Below are 15,385 nucleotides of genomic sequence, written 5' to 3' on the forward strand. Positions count from 1 at the left end.
CTTTAAAATGTGTATATCCTAGGGCGCCTGAGTGGCTCAGTTGGTTAAGTGACTGCCTTCAGTTCAGGTCATGATCCCGGAGTCTCAGGATTGAGTCCTGCATGGGTATCCCTGCACAGCAGGGAGTCTGCTTCTCCCTCTGATCCTCCCCCCGCTCACTGTGCTCTCTCTCCCCCTCTCTCTCTCAAATAATCTTTTTTTAAAAAAGTGTTAATGTGTAAATACTTTTTAAAAACCCTCTGAATCAGGAATCATATTCCAACAAAATAACTTAAATATTCACAAAGATTTTTCTAGAAGAAAAACTGATTAGAGAATGTGAAAAAGACACCAAGATAATGGAAATGTCCAACAACAGTGGAATGGTTAACCATACTGTGTACATCCTTCAAATTGTCACACTGTACCTCAACTGTACCTCAACAAAGTTCTAAAAATGCAATAATATACAAACAACACAAGTGATGATGGAAATAATATTAATTACATGGAAATATTATTAGGTATAAAAAGGTATACAAGAGTGTGACGATTGTAATTCTTCTTTTGCAAAGCCTGTGCATGTGTGCATATACCTAAAAGAAATTCAAAAAAGGGAGCACCTAGATGGCTCAGTCATTTTAGCATCTGCCTTCGGGTGAGGTCATGATCTCGGGGTCCTGGAATTGAGCCCAGCATTGGGCTCTCCACTCAGTTGGCAGCAAGTCTGCTTCTCCTTCTCCCTTTGTGATCTCTCGCTTTCTCTCTCAAATAAATAAATAAAATCTTAAATATATTTATATACATAAAAGAAATGCAAAGAGGATATATACCACAATATTAAAATGTCTCTGGGAAGGTAGATTACAAATGATTCTTATTTCCTCCTCTGTTTACTTATATTTATTTCTTTTTTTAAAAAAGATTTTATTTATTTATTTGACAGACACAGATCACAAGTAGGCAGAGAAGCAGGCAGAGAGAGAGGTGGGGGGAAGCAGGCTCCCCGCTGAGCAGAAAGTCCAATGCGGGGCTTGATCCCAGGACCCTGGGATCATGACCTGAGTCAAAGACAGAGGCTTTAACACTGAGCCACCCAGGCACCGTTACTTACATTTATTAAATAATATAATTTTTTTAATTAAGGATAGAAAGCTAATTCAAAAGAGTGTCTCGAGTTTTTTGTAAATACATGAATTTAACTTTTTCTCTCTCTCCACTTCTCTGCCCAGGGTGGTGCTACAGCTTACTCATAGTCCAACAGCGTAATTTTCCTGTCACATAGCCAAGTGGGAAGGAAACTGTAAGAATCCTGCCCTTTCATTCTTGGAAATGTTCCCCCTGTTCTTCTGTTTAGCACTGGAAGGACAGAAGATAAACTATCCTCTTGACCATGTGTGTAGAGGCACAGACAAAGAACACGATGTTTTATTGAAAGCCCAAGAAAGGCAGTGTTAGTCACTACACTGGGCTCAGGGTGGCAGGTATGATTCTTTTCTTTCAATTAAAATAAAATATTTCATTTTATTTTTCATGTACTGAGCTGTAACTGGCATACAATATCATGTTAGTTTGAGGTATACAACAGAGCAAATCCACATCTGAAGACATTGTGAAAGGATCACCACAGTGTCTACTTACCGTCTGTCACCATACAAAGTCAATACAATGTTACTGCCTACATTCTTACATCACGGGGACTTGTTTATTTTATACTTGAATGTTGATGCTTCTTGATCTCCTCCACCCATCCTGCCTACCCTCCAAGCTCTTTCCTCTCTAGCAACCACCAACCTGTTCCCTGTAATGGTAAGTCTGGGCTTAGTTTGGTTTTGTTTTTCAGATTCCATGTGTAAGTGAAATCATGTCGTGTTTGCCCTTCTTTGACTGACTTGTATTACTTAGTTTAATACCCTCTAGGTCCATCCAGGTCGTCACAAATGGCTGAGTACTACTCCATCAGACCTATATGTCACATCTTTATCCATTCATCCATCAGTGATCAGTGGACATCTCAGTTGTTTCCGTATGTTGGCTATTGTCAGTAATGCTGCAATAGGCCCGGGGATGTGTGTACCTTATCAAATTAATGTTTTCATTGTCTTCAGATAGATACCTAGTTGTCCAACTGCTGGATCACATGGCAGTTTTAATTGTAATGTTTTGAGGAACATCCACACTGTTTTCCAGAGGGGCTGCACCAATTTACGGTCCCACCAACCGTGTACAAGGGTTCACTTTTCTCCGCATGCTCTCCAACCCCTGTTATTTCTTGTTTCAACAGCAGTGACTCTGACAGGCGTAAGCTAAATTCTCACTGTGGTTTGGGTTTGCTTGCCCCTGATGACGAGTGCTGTGGAGCCTCTTTCAACTATCTGTTGGCCATCTGTATGTATTCTCTGGACGAATGTCTATTCAGATCCTCTGCCCATTTTTTTTTAATAGATTTTATTTTTTTAAAGATTTTATTTATTTATTTGACAGAGATCACAAGTAGGCAGAGAGGCAGACAGAGAGAGGAAGAGAGGAGGAAGCAGGCTCCCTGCTGATTGATTAGAGAGCCCAGTGTGGGGCTTGATCCCAGGACCCTGAGACCATAACCTGAGCCAAAGGCAGAGTCTTAATCCACTAAGCCACCTAGGAACTCCCCTCTGCCCATTTTTTAACCGGGCTGGTTTTTGTTATTGAGTTATATGAGCTCTTTAGAGGTTCTGGATATTAACCCCTTGAGAAGTGTCTAAGTACCTGCTTTAAAAAAAAAAAAAAAGAAAGAAAGAAAAACATTGTCCACTCCTTGACTTTCCTTGCCTGACACCCCTGCCTCTCTCGGGCTGAGCCAACACGTTTCCCCACAGCTTCACTTGCTTCCACACATATGTTTCAAGCTTAGACTAGGAAGGGAATTTCTAAATTCCACAAGGATGGAAAAATTCAGTTCAGGTTTTAGACACTATGCCCTGCCAATGTGACACTCCCGTTGCTCCTCTGTTGCTCATTTTGCCCCATGGCCCCTTCTGGGACCAACTGGAGAGAGAGACCTTTAAAAACTCAGCCTTGAGTAATGACAAGCAGGTGAGTAATCTTTGAATCTCATTATGGCTCCTCAGTCAGGGGGAAAATTCCAGCTACATTTCTTCAGTGTTTCCTAAAAATTTCCACAGGTCCTACTTAGGCAACCTCTGCCTTCCCCTGCTGGAAATATGCCCAGGAGTCACAGTGAAATATATTCCAAATTGCAGGATCTATTTAATTTGTACAGTTTCTGTTCCCAAAGTTGCCTATTAATTAATTAAAGTCTTGCTGAAGCTTAATTGAGAAGCCAGGCTTCCTTATAAGAATAAAATGTCTTTCTCTCATCTTTTTAATCTGAGCCAAAGAGCTGAATAATGGCCGGGCATCAAATAAGCAGCTTCTTAAAATGAGCTGTGGGATCCAGCAGAACGAGGCAGAAGGCCGTGTGGCTCCAGCACCTCCTTCCTCCAGTCCCGAAAGGAGCCTCACTTTGAACTGACACAAGTCGGTAAGGAGGACACCAAACACAAGTCAGAGAGACACCATTCCTCTCAGAAACAGAGGGCGACGGGAACGCATGAGAGATAAATGCAAACCAGAACTCGCCCAAGATCTGGCCTCAGGTCGTTTGTCTGTCTGAAACGCAGCTGCATGGAACAAATTAACACGGCTTGCAGATCACAAATTATTAAAATACTAATAACTATAATAACGCTTTTCAAAAAAAAAAAAAAAGGAATTCAATGACAACGGTTCTCATAAAGCACGTGCGGTGTCAACATCCTCTCCGGTTATCTGTGTGCAACACGGAGACAGAATTCAGACATGCCTCCCCAGTCCTCAGTCCGAGGTGGAATGGCTCTGTGGGGGCCCCTCTACAAGTCGAGATGAATTACAGGGCAAGGCAATGACACTGATACTAAGCAATAATGTTGACAAGATAAATACAGAGCATTAGTGTTCACTCTTTTTCTTCTCAAGCAGAAAAGACAGTGTCCCTGTGAGGGGTGTTAGAGCCTAAACTGTGTTCCCTTAGAATTCATATCTTGAGCCCCTGTCTCCCAGTCCCTCAGAATGGGACCGCATTAGAGACAGAGCCTTTGAAGAGGGGATGAAGTTAAAAATAAGGCCGTGAGGGTATGTCCTAATCCAAACTGATTGGTTTCTTTATAAGAAAAAGAAATGTGGACCTTCAGAGAGGTTCACTCAGGAATGAGTGAGAGAGAGGAAAGGCCACGTGAGGGCAGAGCCAGAAGGCAGCCATCAGCAAACTGAGGAGACCACAGGAGAAACCAATGCTGCCAACACCTTGATCTTGGACTTCCAGCCCCCACAACTATGAGACAATACATCTCTGTTGTGTAAGCTACAGCCTGTGGTATTTTGTTATGGCTGCCTAGCAAACAAATATAATGGGAATTAAAAAAAAAAAAAAACAAAAAAAACAACAACAACAGAAAAAACCCTGGAGCTCCTAATGTGCATTTTTCCTCGTTGCCAAAATATATAAATGCCAGCCTTGGCAGTCTCAGAGCTCGGCCCCAGCCTTCTATTCAGGGTATAAATCACATGGACCTCTGCTTTCAGTATACTTCACACTACAATTGCAATTATGATTGCAATTCTGCTAAATTTAGAAGCATTAGCACTATCATTCTGAATGCTCAAGAGCTTAAGTCCCTGGATGCTTAGGTATCTGTGATAAAAACACCTGGTGTTAGCAGGTTCCACTACCACTGGCTCTAGCACCCTGCCTGCGATACATCAGTGACTGCGACTCAGATTATAAATGTGAGGGCATTTTTACATACTCATTTAACACACTGTAAATGTGACTGAGGCTGCACCCCCCCTCAGGGCTCACTGTCCCACTCCAATCAGTGATTCTGCAGGAACTTCCATATGTGGCACCCACATGAAGTCGTCTACAGTGACCGGGCGAAGGTGATTATAATCACAGCTCCCACTCCCCAGCTCACTCTTACCAAAGAATGAGGGATCCGGCCCATTCTGCACCACACCTCAGCCTGGGGCATCCAATACAGATCAAATGTTTTCTCCTTTTCCTTAGTCAAGTCCCTTAGATCCAAAAACTTACTCCAATTCCCCTGAGCCTGTTCAAACTCCAGCTCCAATTTATAGCAGGCACCATGAGATTCCTGTAAACCCCAGAATCTGAGTTTCCCTGCTCTGCTCCAAGTTGATGTTCGCCAAAAATTTAATGAGCTGAGTTTCAGCCCTCATTAAAAAAAAAAAATAAACAGGGGCACCTGGGTGGCTCAGTGGGTTGAGCCTCTGCCTTTGGCTCAGGTCATGATCTCAGGGTCCTGGGATCGAGCCCCACATTTGGCTTTCTGCTCAGCCAGAGCCCTCTACATGCCTCTCTGCCTACTTGTGATCTCTCTCTCTGTCAAATAAATAAATAAAATCTTTTTTAAAAAATTAAAAAAATAGGGGCGCCTGGGTGGCTCAGTGGGTTAAAGCCTCTGCTTTCGGCTCAGGTCATGATCCCAGGGTCCTGGGATCGAGCCCCGCGTCGGGCTCTCTGCTCAGCAGGGAGCCTGCTTCCTCCTCTCTCTGAATGCCTCTCTGCCTACTTGTAATCTCTGTCTGTCAAATAAATAAATAAAATCTTTAAAAAAAAAAATTTAAAAAATAAACAAAACCTGTCTACAATCAACCCTCTCCAAATCACCTAAGCCTGCTTACCAATAAAAAAAAAAAAAAAAAAGAATCTGTCACAAGTGCTACTTGCAGAGGCCACATGTAGGAGATGGAAGGAAAGTATGAAGGAACAAAAGAATGAAGGAAGGGAGAGGACTGAGATGGGTCTGCAACACGCACAGTCAACAGCTCATTCTTTGCATCACCAGGTACTGAAGAGACATGTAAATGGCCCAGGCTTAAACCCCAATTCTCAGGGACATTTAACTCTTTACTCATAAATATCTATACCACCTTTGCACATCACTGATTTAGCATATTAATATCTAACTTTCGTGGCATCGTCACGTGGTCTAATTTGCATATTATAATAGTGAATGCCAGTTGCACCTGACCACTTGGGAATGAGCAGATACCTGTGAACCCTACCCTGGCGTCCGGTGGTCAGGGGAGCAGTCTGTCCACACATGCAAGAGTCAGCCCGATCTGGCTCTTTACACTCCCCAATCACACCACAGAATCAAAGCCTTCCCTGAGAATGTGCGCTCCCCAAGGAGAAATGCCCATCCCTTTCCTGACTGTGACGGAACTCGAACTCCTTCAGGCCCCACTCACTGACACCCCCTCTGTCGGTTTCCGTGAGCTGTAACTGGTCCCACCTCTGGACTCGCCACCCTCAGAAGGAATCAGACGTCACTTGAATTCTGCCGCCATGTATTTTTTAATGGCAAGCCTCACATCTTCTTAAATTCTACCAACTTCCATTCTTTGCACGCAGTATTTAGTAAATACTTATTGTATTTAATTTTAAATAATTAAGGATATATACTTTATCATTTACATGATAATTTTTTTAAGGAAGCTCCATGCCCAGCGCAGAGCCTAGCATGGGGCTTGAAACCACGACCCTGAGATTAAGACCTGAGCTAAGATCAGGAGTCAGATGCTTAACTGACTGACCCACCCAGGTGCCCCTCAAATGATTATTTTTTAAAAAAATCACTTCAGGGATGCTATTTTGACCGGGTCTAAGACTCTGGAACATAAGGATTTGGGGAAGTGGAGCAGTCAATTTCTGGTCTTTAAAACTAGAAACTGCAAGTGCAAGGAAAGTAACTAATACCCGGAATATTGGAGAGAATAGAAGGACTCGAAGTCTGAATAAAAGATGCTTACTCGGTGCCGCTTTCAACCATCTGTGTGAGGAGAGAGATGCCATCGAGATTTATGAACTCCTGGGCAAACGTGACATCCCGGGAGAGGCTGGCTAGGTCCTTCAAGGCCTCCAGCTTGGCGTCCATACTCGATGACTGGATTCGTTCGTGGAGCTGCTGGGCGTTTTGAGCCTCGTTGAGGACAAAAACAAAGGGAAGAGTGTTCATAGAGGAAACCCCAACTGACAGAAAATTACCGTTTCGTTGAAAAACAAGACACTGAGGCCAAAGCAGGAGACCATATGCATCCTCTGTACCAAGGGCAGGTTTCCAACCATAATGACTCTGCCTTCAGGCAACGGCTGTTAACTTCATGATGGGAATCAACACTTTCCTGACAGAGCCCATATTTCCATCTCTTGGAAAAGCAAGAGCGCAAAACCAATAAAGCCCCAGAAATGGAACTGGAGTGGCAGTGAGGAGGGGGAAATGGGGAAAACATTTACCTTTTAAGTAAAATTATTATCTACAAATGACAAAAAGCTATTTGCTTAAACAATTACACAAATTTATGCAACACGTTCACCTGTTCAGTCAATACTCTGCGTAAAAACTGCCTACACACCGTGTTCAAAAGCTTCATTAGACACCCAAGTGATCTCTCCCGGTTACTGAACATTTTCCAGCACAACACAATGGCGCTTATAAATTTCACTTTTCAACACCATGTGTTTCACAGGCATCGGCTAATTACTGCATCAATATAAAATAAAATAATTTGGAAACCAAATTAGCCACTTTGCCTAAAATTAGGCTTCTTTTTACGGCATCTGCCCTTGGCTACTACACACAGGGCAGGGAGGAATGGAAATATATTGGAGGAGCTGACCTTCTGGATAATAACTTACGGTTTAGATTTCAGTAATGGTTTTCATATCTACTTTTCAGCTGGGGCAGACAGGAAGAAAAATAAAATATTAAATTTTTCTGCCTGTATTTCTGCTCAATGGAAATAACTCGACATCTGTAGTACTTATTATTTAACTCCACATTGCAATGTGCCATTGCCGTCTTCATATTCTCCCTCTTGGCTACTTGCTTTCTTCTCTGAAACGTGTTATATTTCAGAGGAAGAAGAAGAGGGGATAGTTGTCCCCAACAGTGAGGCATCTTCTGAACAGAAACTCTGAGAATGATCCAAGGAGCCCCCGGTGAGCTCTAACGGGGTTAAGATTGCAGACGGAAGGCAGGGAATCCACCCAAGTACTGACAGCAAAGGTTCCCCACCCCACCCCATTGGGCTCCACGGCCAGGGACCCCTCCCTCCCTGCCCAGGTCTCCCCCTTCACTTCATCTGGAAGTAGCCCCCAGGAGAGAAGGGGACCCAGCAGAGAAACTCATGCCAAATCTTCAGGGACCAAGACAGGAATGCACCCCACACCCTCCCCAACTTGGTCAGAGACACACGGTAGTCTCCCATCGCAACCATCAACTGACACGTTGCATCAGAAACAAGAGGGGGGAGAAGGAAGGAGGAGAAAGAGAACTCTCTACTCACTCACAGATCCCTAGATATCTGACAAATCACCCCAATCCGAAATCCTATGTTTTTAAGGGGGTTAAGGGAGAGTTGAGCAAGAATCATTTCATCTTTTAAAATCACTCAAAGATACATTGTTCTTACAATTTTCCAAATGGACATACAGCATTAACATGTATTTAAACCAAGTGGATGACTTTGAATTCCTTGAAAAATACATTTTTCTCCAAGCAGGATGTCAGCATTTACTGTACAAATGATGATAATGAAGGAATACTCAAAGATTATCTCGCTATCAGTATTAATTCTGACTAACAGTGTTTGGGGCTGTTAATACTAGTAATAAAATCAGCAAAGTTACTTGGGGCTTTTTATGAGCCTCTGTTCTAAATATCCTCGAGAAGGAATTCATTTAAACTACACAGTAATCCTATCAGGTAGGTATCCTCACCATCTTCATTGTACACAGGAAACTGAAGGGCCAGAGAAGTTATGCAACTTAGCCAAGGTCAGAGAGGCAGAAGTCGGCAGAGGTGCACATCACTTAAAGCAAGAGTGTGTGTACGGATGTGCACACACATGCATACACATGTAGGTGTCTGTGCATTCTGTCTGGCTCTAGGGAGAGTTCAGCCAAGGTAGAGGAAAGAACTGAACATTTTTATGGTATAACACCATTTGTTCATTTCTTTATGGTACACTAACACTTCCTAGCAAATCTGATGGAGACAGTTATGTTATTTTTTAACATTTTTTTGTGTGTATATAAAAAGTGAAAGAGTTAGCATATGCTGACCCATATTTCTCAGTTAAACATAAAATAATAAAAAAAAAATCTACTAACAACAAGTGACATTTACAGAGCCAAAATATCTTGCTTATAGAATAATGCCTAGTTCTAGATCCTGGGGTTCACAGCCAAATTATAAAATGCGTGCTTAAAATGCAGATTCCTGGACCTCTTTTCTAGATATCGTAATTCGGTTTCTCTGTAGAGACCCAAACAGCAGCATTTTTAGAGTACCACCAGTGATTCAGCTTGGGGCCCTTTAGAACACGTAAACCAGGATCCTCTATGTGGACCCCATCTTATGATACTGCCCTGTGTAGAATGTGTTGGTCACGATCTGAAGAGGACGGACTTTCGGGGCACTGAAAAACCTCATCCTGCTAAACACCTAACCTTCCAAGGAGTGGCTCACATTGTGGAAATGTTGTTCATGAACCTATAGCAATAAAAAAAGAACAAACATCTTCTTTGGCTTAGAGCAGATCTTGGTGTAAAAACCAAGCCTCTCTAATTCTAAGACCCAACAAAAGGCAAGGTGTACTTTTTGTGCCGGCCAGCAGAAGAGCAATTGTAACAGGATAAACAGCAACGACAAAACGCAGCTGAAACCATGCTCTAGAAATGTCAAATTAGCATTAGTTCATGCTGACTAAAGTAAGGTCAATGCTAAGTCAGACAAAAATGTCTCAGCTCATCATGTGGTCATTGAAAAATGAGTATGAATGATGACTTCCAGTAAGTGGAGAAGAAGGCATCAGAAGACAGTCTGGCCAACTCCAGCCATGCATTCTGTGGAGCCTGTCGCTGTGTTTAGGTTCAAGATGTTATTGGGTAAAATGTTTAGGAGTTTTAAAGCCCCTCTAATGTAATTTTCAGCAAGAAGAATGTGTGGTAGTTACAGTACCCACAGTTTAACTTCAGCCAGATGCTTTTCCCAATTTTTAAATTTATTTTTAGCCTACCACATGGCTTCAGTGGAAACTGAAAATAAGAGTTAGACACAGTTTTTGTCACATATGCAGAGTGAAAATAGTAACACTTGGTGTATTTTGCGCAGATTATTTTTTAGGAAAGCAATAAAATGCACTGTGAAATAATCTAGTTTAAATATGCTAATGTTACTATCCAAAGTATCTACAAGCAAGGAAGAAAGATGAAGATAAGCAACACAGCCAGCTACAGTGGCCTAAATATTCTACAGCATTCTGGTGAGCAGCTCTTATTGGGGAGACCTTAAAGTGTCTTATCTAGATCAGCTGGCAATGAAACAGATTAAGTGGCAAGCATTTCGCAAACTACATTATTATCAATCGTCATCATCACTGGCCAGAACTGGAAAATGCTTCAACACTCTCACTTTTCCACACAGACATACCCCGACTTTAAAGAGAGGTAATGGGCTGTCTTTGGGTTTGTTTCCTTTGTTTGTTGACTGAATTTGCTTAGAGGGCATTAGGCGGATGTGTTGGGCAGGTGGGTAAAACCCATCAGGGCAGCGGAGTTATCGTACCTGTAATATAAGAGTTACTGAAATGATCACCAAACGCAAACCTTAAAGTCCGTTTCCTTGCTCTTAACCGAAAATAAAAGCTTCCTCCTCTGTAATGGGAAATATAAGGAAGGACATTCCTGCCAACCCAGAATCCACATGTCAGGACATGCCAGAGACCTTCTGTTTTGCACTTACATCACCCCCAAAAGTTAACATCTCTTAATCGCATATAGCAGAACTGGAGAGTAAAGTATTTACTGGAAAGCTATACACTCAGGTCAACTTACTGGAGATGTGGTTAACCGAAGGATAGTGCCATTTTTTATTTCATTGCGATTCTGGAAAAGAAAAATAAAATCTTGGTAAATCTTTAAAGTTGAGCAGTCTGGTAAAAAGAAAGCAAAAGCAAAAATGATCTAGTAGTAACACTATATAATAAGAATTCTTACGACTCAGTTTATTATCACTTTATTTTCTAAATTACTGAGTGGCTTTTAATTATTTCAACAAAGAACTGTAAACTGGGTCTCAGCTGTATTAACTTTCTATCAAGTCATAGGTAACATTGAGCACAGACGTGAATATAAATTCAAAGAACAGGAATATGAGATGAGGCCCAAGAACAGCACCAAAAAAGCAAGTTTGAAAGGTTATTTAGGAAACGTGACCTAGCAGTTCTGCTGGAGTTAAGGCATACATTTACACAAAAACTTGTACATGAATGTTCAAAAAACATTATTCGTAACAGCCAAAAGTTGTAAACCACCCAAATGTCCGTCAGCTGATGAATGGGTAAACAAAATGTGGTCTCGCCGTTCAACGGAGTATTACTGGGCAAGAAAGAGAAGTACTGATGCATGTTACAGCGTGACGGGACCTTGAAAACACTACACTAAGTGAAAGAATCCTGACACAAAGACCACGTATGTTATGACTCCACTTACAGGAAATGTCCAGAATAGGCAAATCCACTGGGACAGAGAGGAGATTGGCTGTTTCCAGGGGCTGGTGGGCAGGGGTGGGGAGAATGAACATTAATGGTTGCAGGGTTTCCTTTCCAGGGGATGCAAATGTTCTGAAGTTGATTGTGGTGATGATTTCACCAATCTATGAATACATTAAAAACTACCGAACTGAACACGTTAAACAGTGGATTTGGGAGAATGTGACTTCTATCTCAGTAAAGCTATTTTTTGTAAGCTTCTATTAAGGAGTTTGCTTTCTTAACCTCTGCTGCTCTAACTGCATGTTGCTTTTTTTTTTTTTTTTTTTTTAAGATTTTATTTATTTCAGTAGGAGGAGTGACAGAGGGAGAGGGAGAAGCAGGCTCCCTGCTCAGGACCTTCCAATAAATCCCAGGACCCTGGGATCATGATCTGAGCCGAAGGCAGATGCTTCACTGACTGAGTCACCCAGGCGCCCCAGAGCCTCCTGCATGTTGCCTCAGTGTTAAGAACAAACAGCATAAATAAGCAGATCCCAAATCAGTCCTCCTCCCCTTAGCGGGTATATTTGAGGTGAGTGTTCTCAAGCTGTCTCTTAGCATCTCTTGGCCCTGGAAGGAGAATTTCCCTGGTAGTTTTATTTCCTGCCACCAGAGTACGCACCACACTCAGCTTTCAGGAGGTGACCTGCTGGGAGTCACACGTGCACATGCCCAGCTGTAGAGCATAAAGGCCAGAAGTTAATAAAAGTGCCATGAGGTTCAGTGTCCTGCATCATTCAAGACAAGTCACAAGCTAGAATTGCCTCAGCAGGTGGACTGAAGTGGTGGGAAATTTCTCAGGATAAGATGCCAAAAGCACATAGAACACTTGTACTCTCCCTGCTCCAATTCTGACCACTTACTGGAAAATGAATTTTCTAAAATAACTACCTGAAAGGGAGCAGCCTTCAGGCCCGTACTGTCTCCCAAAGAAAACCTAATCTGAACATTTTATAGGGAGTGCAGGATGGCCTGAAAGCCCCACTCTGCCAGCTCCAACCCCCTCTTGGGTGATTCCGGCCCAATCTAGAGCATCCCTGACCCCCACCCAGATACCCTGCACTTCCTCTTAAGAAAGCAAGCTCCTCGTTCCTGGAAGTTTCCAGCAAGGGCTGAATTCCACCGTGGGGGGGGGAGGGGGCAGGAATAGTGAAATTAATTTGTCATTTAAAAAACCTTTGAACCCTAAAATCCTAAGACTCTATGAGAACGGGAGAGGAAGATAGCAAACACTCATGACAGAATATTAAGGAAGCTGAATCCAAGGCATACCTTTTTCCTGCTCAGGTTCTAAATGAACCGAGAATGAAGAGAGTCAGAAGATGAAAAACCTAAAATATCCCCCTTCTTAGTTTTTATGGAGAACAAGGCTCACAGTGAGAACCAGCAGACAGCTAGAAGACCTAACGGAACTTCCTTCCCAGAGGAAAGAAGGGCCCAGTTTATTCTTCCCGAAGAGCTAGTCAAGGAGAAAAAGAGGCCCTGTTGATACAAAGTGGCCAGGAGGATTTAGGATAATATCTCCTACTGGAATTTGGGGTGGGGGTAAGGGATTCCTAATAATAGCAAAAAACATTTATTGGAAGGCACCGAACTGATGTATTGTTGGGTTCTGTTGTCGTGCTTATTTAACCATCGTAATAACTCTATGCCCAGTTTTTTAAACATTTTTTTAAAGGAATCTCTCTACCCAACGTGGGACTCAAACTCACAAGCCTGAGATCAACAGTCGCACGTTCTACCGACTGAGCCAGTCAAGTGCCCCCAACTCCATGCCCATTTTCAAGATGAGAAACCAAAGTTGCTGAGAAGGTAAATCACTTGCCCAACATCATGGAGGGGGAAGGGAAGCTGCAAACCCATCCTGGAGGGAGAGGGAGATCTGACCCCAGAAGCTGCACACGATCCCTCTGGAAGAACAAGATCCTGCCTTTATCCTCAGAGGGTCCTTATCCCCATCAACTGTCAAGGTCCGTGAGAGCAAGGAAGTTAAGTGTGGTGTTGACAATGCCCTGCAGATCCTCAGGCCACAGCCGCGGGACATAGGGTGGGGTATGACAGCAGTAAAATCAAGCAGCTGGCCCCACGTTGACTCCTGCAAGGCTGACTCCTGACTTTCTGGAGTCTAAGCACGAGTTCTGTGTTGAAAGGGTCTTGAGGGTGGTTTGCTGAAAACCAAAGCAGTGCTGTAGCCACTGACGGCCGGAGCTGGGTTCAAATTCCTCACGTGCATCGCACCAGCTGTGTGTGCTCCGTGCAAGCTACTTAACCACACAGATGCAATTCTTCTCTTCCCTAAATGGGGACAGCAAGTCATTACTTAGAGTACAGGAAGAACCACAGGTGCCACAGATGCCAAGCCTGGCCTAGAACCGGCTCAGACCGAGAGTGACTGCCACCATCAGACGGAGAGCAGCTCGCATCCCTCTGCCTGCGTCTCCTCCCACAGCAGTTCATTCACCTCCTGTCTTTTCCTTCCTTTGGAAAGACTTGTTCTTAAAAACAGTGTTTGGCATTTTGGAATAAAAGCAGATATGCAGAAGAACTGTGAAATATGCATGAAAACCATTAAGGTCCCAGCAGAAAAGAGGATGAGACCCAAAGGAAAAGCCAGGAGAATCAGCCACAACGCACTCTTCTCCCCGCAGCTGATGCCACCTTCCAGTCACCGAGAGATGCTAACTTGGGCAGCAAAGGAAGGGGCTTGTGCTTGTCCTGATGCTATAAATTCCATCCAAGCCACATGGAGCCTCAGTTCAGAGCAGGGTCTCCAGGCAGGACACTATGGATGTGACCCGTATTTCACTTCTTACCCAGGGAATCTGAAATAAGTGACACATCTGTCCTTTGTGCTAGCTCCTTCAGCTGCACCATGGGGACAGTACCTGTCCCTAAGGTTGTGCTGAGGATTAGCTGAAATCATCCATTCACGGTACTCGGAACAGTGCCTGGCACGCAGCAAACACTCCAGAAAATAAAGTTGGCTCTTTATTATTAGGTACAAAAATACCACCCAAAAAGTACACTGCTGCGTATCTTTGTTTTTAGCTCGTCTCTCTACATAATCTGATCAATAAAATAATAGTATAATCTAAGTTATCCTAAGCCTAAGACCCTAAATTCAGTAGCATGGGCCCAGCAGAAAGAACAAATATTCGCAAACGTACGTGTCTTCTATCAACAGACCAACGTGGCTGAGGCGTCGTGCCCCACAGTGCATTTTACCTCAAAGGCTGGGAAGCTGGGAATCACTGTGTTATCATTCGTGGGCCCCCACCTCTGTTTTGGAGTGGCATTCTTTGATGTAGTCTTCCAAGCATTCAGTAAGCGCTGGTATTCAGTAAGCGCTGGTATTCAGTAAGCGCTGTGTGTGGCATGCGTGTGTGTGTGTGTGTGAGAGAGAGCGAGCGAGCGCGCACGCATGTCTACCGGCAGTGTCTCTCCACCCTCAGAACGTCACCCCCCACGCCGGAGTCGATGCCGTGCTACTGTTGTTAACACCCTTCCTAAACCAGCGGCTACCTGTGACCTGGCATATGCGCAGGACTCCATAAATATTGGTTGAATAAAATTCTGAACCTGTGTGTGCCTGGCCAAAGATGAGACACTATACAAAATTAAGTAAGACTTAACTCCTGTCTTCTGGAAATTCAATAAAGCGGAAGACTGAGGTGTAGTACCTGCACCATGAAACAACGGTGGCCTCTACAGTGGGGGACCAGCACTGGTACCAGCACATCCATACGAGAAGAAGGAGAGAGAAAGAAGA

The 15,385-nt window shown here is 43.4% G+C and overlaps 1 protein-coding gene across 14 annotated transcripts in view; it reads right to left on the bottom strand.

Annotated features, from left to right (window-relative positions):
• The window catches only part of ELMO1 (engulfment and cell motility 1), a 526,731-nt gene that overhangs the window by 356,585 nt on the left and 154,761 nt on the right, over positions 1-15,385 (bottom strand). For all 14 annotated transcript variants that reach the window (XM_059171566.1, XM_059171573.1, XM_059171568.1 and 11 more), the window contains 2 exons: positions 10,919-10,969; positions 6,832-7,001 (listed from right to left, as the gene is read on the bottom strand). In XM_059171566.1, the coding sequence (XP_059027549.1) occupies positions 6,832-7,001; positions 10,919-10,969 (221 nt within the window). The remainder of the gene's footprint in view (positions 1-6,831; positions 7,002-10,918; positions 10,970-15,385) is intronic.

The sequence above is a fragment of the Mustela lutreola genome, chromosome 4 (genome assembly GCF_030435805.1).
Source record: "Mustela lutreola isolate mMusLut2 chromosome 4, mMusLut2.pri, whole genome shotgun sequence".
NCBI lineage: Eukaryota > Metazoa > Chordata > Mammalia > Carnivora > Mustelidae > Mustela > Mustela lutreola.